The sequence below is a fragment of the Eurytemora carolleeae genome, unplaced genomic scaffold, assembly GCF_000591075.1.
Source record: "Eurytemora carolleeae unplaced genomic scaffold, Eaff_2.0 scaffold45, whole genome shotgun sequence".
Taxonomy (NCBI): domain Eukaryota; kingdom Metazoa; phylum Arthropoda; class Copepoda; order Calanoida; family Temoridae; genus Eurytemora; species Eurytemora carolleeae.
In genome coordinates this window covers 419,900-428,980 of record NW_019396182.1, presented here as the reverse complement: position 1 = coordinate 428,980, position 9,081 = coordinate 419,900, and the positions used below count along the sequence as shown (strand labels likewise).

The following is a 9,081-nucleotide window of genomic DNA, read 5'->3' as shown; positions in this document are numbered from 1 at the left end:
ACCTGGAAAACCTGGGTAACCTGGTAAACCGGGTAAAACTGGCTAACCTGGTAAGCCTGGTAAACCTGGTAAACCTGGTAAACCTGGTAAACTATAGAAAGTTAAGAGATGCTAAATCTTGAACACACAACTCAGCAGGATACCTCTCGCAAATTCATGGCCAAGCCAATATTCAGACCTAGTGATATCTGAACCATCAATACAGAAAACTTGTCACGAGATTTTATTATGTATACTTCGAGTATTGACAGAATTGGAATCAAGAAAAGATCCTTAATACCGGAAATTCTCGGGTCTCTTAAGCTAAGCCAATATTTTTAAAAGTATCTGGTTTTTAGGCCAAAGCCTTGATTTTAAAGCGCGTCAGTTGTCGCTCAAGAAGCCTAAGTACGCTATAAGCATTGAACAAAAAGACACTTTATTACCGATTTTAAGCGCCGTTCAAATATCCAAAGATGAAAGATAGATATAAAATAAAGCTTTGTTGGGCTTTGACATTTGAAAATGTGCAAAAAGGTAATCCTAACAATATATTTGAGGTCATATATACAAACACAGCTCTAAACATTTGTTGTATAACTTTTAAAACTACTGACAAAATCCTAATTAACGTATTTTCTTTTAAAAATGGTACTTTATTTTTTTTTGATTTTATGAATATTATGTCTTTCTTCTTCCTAATCCATATCTCATTTTCTATATTTGTCTTACGTTTGTGTCTTATATTCTATCTATCTATCTATCTATCTATCTATCTATCTATCTATCTATCTATATGCCAATAAGGTTCAAGTGTTTTTATTCCGTGAACTCTAATGGAACCTTTATGTTTAATAGATTGATAATTGTTGAACAAACAGAACTAGAGATGCATACAAGGATTTATTATAGATACATGTCAACAAGATTATATATAGATATATTCGTATATTCACATACATATATAAAAATATAAGGACAATATTCAGACCTAGCAGAACACTAATCTTAGGATAAGACTATTTGAGATTTTATGCTAAAAGTTTAAACATAATTGTATACATAGGAATTATAGATGAATTATTAATATATATATCTATATATTATATATATGAATTATGCATCTATATTTCCTAAGTATACAATTAGGTTGCACGGAATGTCTCTCGATTATGTATGATNTAAACTAAACTAAACTAAACTAAACTAAACTAAACTAAACTAAACTAAACTAAACTAAACTGAACTAAACTATGTAGGTTGTTGAGGAGCGGTGTGAATTAGAAGAAGCTGAGAATGACAGTAGATTAAAAGCCCAGACGTAAGTAATTCTTTTCATCTCATACATCCAGAAATAATTTGAATCTTTTGAAACAAATTCCGTCTAGTTAGTCCGATTGAATTAAGTTGCATACTAGTAAATGAATGAATGAATTAACGGTTAATGCAATGTTGTTAATTGTCCCAATGGATGTTGTGGATTTGTCATTCCAAATTTGATAGATTTGTCTGCTTTAATTCCAAGCAATGTTTATATAATCTGATAAATCCGCAAAACCAATTATAGTTCACATTGTACACACAAAACCCCGCATTCCTACCAGTTTCAATTCAATTCAATTCTACGGTTAAAGTCGTGTAAAAGTCAGGAAAAAATTTGAATTGTAAAATATGAGATCAAATCAGAGTATTCAGGCCGTTTTTGGCCTTATTCTTCATGCAGTATCTGTATGCCTGAGTATTGCCTGTTTTATGCTTTACATTCTTTAACAGTACTATAGCTCTACAGTATCAGTTCTCATATTTAAATTCTTGTGACCAATTAAGTTTTTTTTAACAACTATTAATCAAAATATCTTCTTTGCATTAAAATCCAGTAATTGTACTTATATTAAAGAAAAATATTAAATTGATTTGATTTTTAAACATTTTTTAAGGTGTTTAGTTTAACCCTGTATTTTGCCAACCCCTCATTCCTGAATATAACAATAAAGAACAAAAAGATATATTAACAGTTTTACCCAAAACTTCGCAAGAAGGGCAAAAAAGGGCGCCAGGTCATCTTTAGGCCAGAACAGGGGGAAGAGGAGGGGGGGGTGTATCGAGGGGTGGAGTAACGGGGGAAGGTAAAAGGGGTGGACGGGGGATAAGGATTATATGTCTAGGGTGGAACTAAATAAGAACTCAGTGGAATGTCAACCCTTCTGAAACACCGGATTAAATGTCTTTATATCTTTATATTGAAAGAGACTGGTCATGGTTTAACACTTGAAAGGTATAATTTGATAATTGAAACAGTTAAGTGGAATACAATACAGAACACTTTGTTTAACTGCCCATTAATCTAGGTCATTAACAATAAAATATGAATTTTGCTTGATAAATTATTCTCATGAATTAAAGAATGTGGCATAAATGTCCAATTTTATGATCAACGGGACCACCTGCACGCAGGGTATCTCCCAATTATTTGTTTTTAAATGAACAATTCCTTTTTGTTAAGGCTTTTATGTTTGTCCAAGAAAAATTAGGCATTTTGAATAAAATTTTTGAAAAAAATTGAAACAGACCCAAAAGATTTTGTTGAGTCTCCTAGAAGCCACAAATATTTGAATTTCAAAAAGCTGATTAGGAATGTAAATTGTTAAGTATATGCTAAAGAGACTATTTTCGCAAAAAAAAATTGACGAAAGCTAAAATATATCGGAATAGTCTTTTCTAAAATTAACCTTTTGAGCAATATTCCCCCCCCTTAACACCCCCATTTTCGGTCTTTAAAAGTTGAAACTGTTCCTAAATTATTATCAATTAAATCTTTTTATTATCTTCATAATTACTCCATCTTAAGCTTGTGCAAGAACATAATGTGAGATCTATTTAAGGTCTTAAAGGAACCGTAGACGTATTCTAAACTGTTACTCTTTATAAAAATAGTATCATGTCCGATTTAAAATGATACCATCTACATCTTTGTTTGCATCAAGGATCACTGAGATATTATTATTCTTCAATAAATGGAAGGAATTTGTAAATACGTGTACAGTCCCTTTCTACTTCAAGATTAATCGATCCTATTCCCATTCTTTATATTACTGCACTTAAATACGAAGAAGTTAAATCATTGACATTGCTTGATTTTAAAGTTAAGACATTGCTTGATGTTAAAGTCAAATTGACATTGCTTGATTTGAAAGTTATATTGACATTGCTTGATTTTAAAGTTAAATTGGCATTGCTTGATTTTAAAGTTAAATTGACATTGCTTGATTTTAAAGTTAAATTGACATTGCTTGATTTTAAAGTTAAATTGACATTGCTTGATTTTAAAGTTAAATTGACATTGCTTGATTTTAAATTTAAATTGACATTGCTTGATTTTAAAGTTAAATTGGCATTATTGATTTTAAAGTTAAATTGACATTGCTTGATTTTAGATTTAAATTGGCATTGCTTGATTTTAAAGTTAAATTGGGATTATTGATTTTAAAGTTAAATTGACATTGCTTGATTTTAAAGTTAAATTTACATTACTTGATTTTAAAGTTAAATTGACATTGCTTGATTTTAATGTTCAATTGACATTGCTTGATTTTAAAGTTAAATTGGCATTGCTTGATTTTAAAGTTAAATAGACATTGCTTGATTTTAAAGTTAAATTGACATTGCTTGATTTTAAAGTTAAATTGACAATGCTTGATTTTAAAGTTAAGACATTGCTTGATGTTAAAGTTAAATAGACATGCTTGATTTTAAAGTTAAATTGACATTGCTTGATTTTAAAGTTATATTGACATTGCTTGATTTCAAAGTTAAATTGACATTGCTTGATTTTTAAGTTAAGACATTGCTTGATGTTAAAGTCAAATTGACATTGCTTGATTTTAAAGTTAAATAGACATTGCTTGATTTTAAAGTTAAATTGACATTGCATGATTTCAAAGTTAAATTGATATTGCTTGATTTTAAAGTAAAGACATTGCTTGATTTTAAAGTTAAATTGACATTTCTTGATTTTAAAGTTAAATTGACATTTTGAATTTTGATACTTTGTCTTTTTATATTTTGATAAAAGATTAAAAAAGGCGCCCATATAATTATAATTTTATTCAAATGTACACTTTTGTAGTGCACAATTAGTTTTTATGAAGCAATGTATTTGAAGTAATTAAAATGGAGCATGAAAGATGAGTGAGTCCATAAATAATAAATATAAAAAGTTAAATTAAAGATTAATAATAAAGATAAGGATTGAACTTCACAACAATATGTGTACACTGTATACTTAACCTTGTTAAGCTATATATCTAGCCTGGGTGGGCCCTATACACCTTAATACGGGATTAATCTGTAATAATTCACCAGGCTTCAAGATCTTTATCAACAACTGAAAATATTTATGAGTGTGCACGCCATACTTCCTTTGGGTAATAGTTGAAACAGATTGTTGTAAACTGCGCATAGAGGGTTTACTAAAAATAGTTTTTTTCTCAAAATATTTAGCATTTTAGTTTTTATTAAACGTCCAGGACGTAAACCTGAACTTCAATTGATGTGCCGTTAAAGAATATTGATTCTTTGCAACAAATATTCTAATCTCAATATATTTGCAACCTGATGGTGTAAACCTTTGATATCTCAACCTTAGATTATTTGATCTGACAGAATTCTATAGTTTGAAATGTCTAAGGTCCACGACATTGCTTGCAAAGATATAGGGATTAGAAAATTAGAGTCAATCCCTTCGCATCATTTTTTTTGCTTTAGTGAACCCCCTTTCTATCAAAGTTATAGGTTTTTATGCTTTAGTGAACCCCCTTTCTATCAAAGTTATAGGTTTTTATGCTTTAGTGAACCCCCTTTCTATCAAAGTTATAGGTTTTTTTCTAGGAAATCAATGATAACATTTTAAATTTGAGACAAATCATCGTAATATAAAAAAATCTGAAGGAAAATTATAAAATGGAAAACTTTAAAAATCAGTAACTTCAAAAAAGTGAGCAAATATATAGCGTTTTAAAAGAATATCTTTACATACAATAAACATTAAAAATTGGATCATTATGGATTTGTGGGACACCCTGAGTTCTCAAACTAGCATTGAAGTTGAAACAAATTGTTGTGATGATGTATATTTATCCGTTCTATTTATGATCTTTCAGATCAAAGATCACATTTTCAACAACCTAGTTACAGCCGCAGGCAGGGTTCAAGATAGATTGATGTTTAAGGAATTAAAGATACAAATGAAAAAGATTGAATTAAAAATGTAACCATTGTTCACAAATCAGATATGAATATTCTGGCAGCACAATAAGGAGATGGCATTGTTTATAAAAATGTTAAATTTAAATATGTTTATCTGAATTACTTATTTTATTTCAGAATTTGATATAATTATTGTACAAATATTAGATATAAATACAATTAAATTTGCAATCATTTTTTGTATCTTTATTAAGTATTGTGTATATTGTACTTAAAATAATGTACTGTTTACATTGTACTTTGCATAAAGTATTTTGTTATGTTGTACTCAAAACATTGCAATATTTTTATTTCAATTCATATATAAGAGTTTTATTATCTTATTTTTGTCTTCATTGCAGTACTGTTGAGTGAATATCATCTTATTTAGATTGGAGATGCAGTACGCTGGGGCTTTGGAACGAAGTCAAATTATCAAGGTAAAAAGGAGTTGAGTCTTTGCCACAACATTAAATTTTCTAATCTCCTTAACTTTGCAACCTGACGGTGTAAACCTTTGATATTTTAAACTTCAGGGGAAGAAAGTTCCAAACCGTGCTTATGTTCCAAACCTGACACTGAGTGAGTTATGATCAACGTTTTAGTAATTCTTCCTGTGCAATGACCAAATATCAATTAAAGAAACTATTTCCAACATATTATTAAGCACGACGAAAACTACAAATAACACTATTTACTTCTTTTCTCAAAATTAAACTGTGAATGAGCGTTGATTTTCAATAGAAACTCAATCCATTTTTGAATCAATTAACTTTCATAATTTACAAAATAGCATGAATCAATGAAAATATTTGTATCTTCTAAATTATTCTAAAATTTGTTGGCACATTATACTTTTAAATACTTGCAGATGATATCATGATTTCAAGTTTCCTCCATTTTCAATAACATTATACTTTTAAATACTTGCAGATGATATCATGATTTCAAGTTTCCTCCATTTTCAATAACAAATTTCCCGCATTTTTCTGTCCAATTTGGTTGTAAAAACAATATAATAACATTATGATTAGAATCTTTCAATGTTTTAAGTCGTTATATTTGAAATATCAAAACAGAACATATTGTTTACATTTATATTGTTTATTATTTAAATCCTACAATATACATTAAACTTAATTGTTTTGTTACCAAATTGTGTAAATGTTTGAAAATATTATTGAATTAAATCTGTTAAATGCGACATATTCCAAAACGTGTTTTGCGACCAAACTTTGCATTTGCTTCAAAAATGTGACATGCTCTAAAATGAAATCAATTATCATCAAAAATTGGAATTTAATTTAACTTAATTAAGTTATTCGTAGGGGTTTAGTATTTAGATTTTTGGTAAAAAATGTAGCATTAACTTAACATTAACATTAAAAAATATAACTTTGCACATTTGGCCCCCAAAACGTGACACTCAGTGCAGTCAGGTCTGGGCCAAACCACGGTATGGAACTTTCTTCCCCTGAATTTAGATTATTTAATATAACAGAAAATACATATTGTTAGAAATATCTAAGGTCTACGACATTGTGTTGCAAAGATATAGGAAATTCTGGACCAGAAAGCTGGATTCTATCTGTAAATCTAACCATTATGTTTTGAAGAGAGATAGTTCCAAAATTATACTTTTTTGTTTATTTTTTTTAATATTGAACAATCTTTTTAAATTCATTTATCTTTAACTCTTTATATCTGATCTAGGATGAATTGATTCATGAGAGGCAGAGTAGTGAGGATCTGAGGATGCAGTTGGAGGATGCCCTCTCCAGGGAGGAGAGGAACATGGAGGATATGGAGGCCATTCAGATGCATCTCCAGGTAGAAATAATAATAATAATAATAATGATAATAGATATTTATTTTCCACGAAATGTTCTTGCAAATTGTAATTTTCTATTCCAATTGTATGCTTAGACCTTCATTATTTCAAGCTTTCGATTCTGCTAAATTGAAAACTAAAGTTTACATGATAAAATGTGTACAACATCAGGTTGAAAAAAGTTATTCCGTCATTTGAAATATGAAATGCGGCATGCAATATTTAGTTTCTTGGTGTTCTAGGAGCAAGAGCAGCTAATCAGGGAGCTGGAGGAAAGAGAAGCTATTTATGCTGAACAACTCAGGTTTACTTTAAGCATCTATTTATCCTAAATTTAGTAATAAAAAACGCCATTTATGGCCACTTGCACTAGGTGCTATTAAAGTGACGCCACGGTGGCGGGTAGTGATATGGCGACTTTCTAACTTTCATAATTTTTATTAAAATTTAAAAAAAGATCACTCGTAATTTATTAAAGATAGAGGATTTAAATAGTTATAATAGGCCATACCCAGTGAGGAGGGGGGGGGGGGCAGATCACAGGGACACGTGCCCCCCTTTTCCCTTCATCATGTATCTTCATTTTTCTCCTCCCCTTTTGAAAATTCCTAGCTACGGGCCTGTTTGAATTTTATGATAAAAATAATAAATACGGAAATACCATGCAGAATACTTGTTGGTTGTAATATGAATAAATAAAATAAATAGATCAAGTACAATTGGTGGCAACACAGAAATGGGCCACTTATACACGACGTCACAAGTGTCAAATATAACAAGGAAAACGATATGTTCTCACATTAGTTGATTACTTTAAATAAAAAAGTGTAAAATCAGAAAATAAAGAGCACAAAAAATTAAACTTATTTCACTGTAAGATAAGCACTTATATCTAAAGTTAACACGATTAATAATAATGTTGTCGGACACAAAAACTGAGTTGACACTTGTGGCGTAAGAATACAGCTGTACTGAGAGTGTACAAATTCTTCGTTGCCATCTATTGTACTTGACAATCTATTTGATATGGCTTAATATGGTGATTCAAATTTTTGAATTTTATATTTTAGGATGTTAGATATGGGTTTAAAAATCTCTAGTTGGTGGAGGGCCTGGTCTTGGATTCTTCTTCAACAGTCAGGCAGTTGCAACATTCATATCTCTCTTATTCAGAATGATGCAATTTCATTTTTTACAATATAATTATTTTTAATCTTTAATTATTAATCTTAAAATAATATTTTTGACCCATCTACCATTTTAAATGTTATTAATGCCGACATTAAAATTTAATGTCAAACCCCCAACGATGAAGGTTATGTGGGATTTCTCCGCCACCCTCCCCAATAAAAAAGGTGCATAGTGAAAAAGCTTCTAGATTTCTAAAGTATTACTGCCTAACAAGCTAACTATGCCTAGATCTTGCATGGGTCAAGCATAGGCTTCAGTCCCCCACGCTTTTAAATAAACAGGGGCAAGCAAACATATAAGGTGGGGTTTGGGTTCATTTTATTTTTCAACATTAATGAGATAAAACCTTTTTTTGTCCCTTATAATTCTCTTACGTATTAAATATGACAAAAATAAAATAAAAACGTGTTTGCTAAGCATGCAAGGATAAATAGTGAGTACGTAATTTCTACACTTTAAACTTCACAGTGTAAAGCGGTACAGTATTGCATCCAGTACAGTACAGTACAAAGTGCAGTACAGTACACAGTGCCGTAAAGTACACAGTGCAGTACAGCACACAGTACAGTACACAGTACAGTACACAGTACAGTACACAGTACAGTACACAGTACAGTACACAGTACAGTACACAGTACAGTACACAGTACAGTACACAGTACAGTACACAGTACAGTACACAGTACAGTACACAGTACAGTACACAGTACAGTACACAGTACAGTACACAGTACAGTACACAGTACAGTACACAGTACAGTACACAGTACAGTACACAGTACAGTACACAGTACAGTACACAGTACAGTACACAGTACAGTACACAGTACAGTACA

The 9,081-nt window shown here is 30.3% G+C and overlaps 1 protein-coding gene across 1 annotated transcript in view; it reads left to right on the top strand.

Annotated features, from left to right (window-relative positions):
* The first annotated feature begins 1,242 nt into the window (after positions 1–1,242).
* Positions 1,243–9,081, top strand: part of LOC111697443 (FK506-binding protein 5) — a 30,426-nt gene continuing 22,587 nt past the window's right edge. Inside the window, exons 1-5 of the mRNA XM_023467466.1 lie at positions 1,243–1,300; positions 5,615–5,663; positions 6,937–7,053; positions 7,297–7,358; positions 8,125–8,195. Coding sequence (XP_023323234.1) covers positions 5,622–5,663; positions 6,937–7,053; positions 7,297–7,358; positions 8,125–8,195 — 292 coding nt within the window. The 5' untranslated portion in view covers positions 1,243–1,300; positions 5,615–5,621. The remainder of the gene's footprint in view (positions 1,301–5,614; positions 5,664–6,936; positions 7,054–7,296; positions 7,359–8,124; positions 8,196–9,081) is intronic.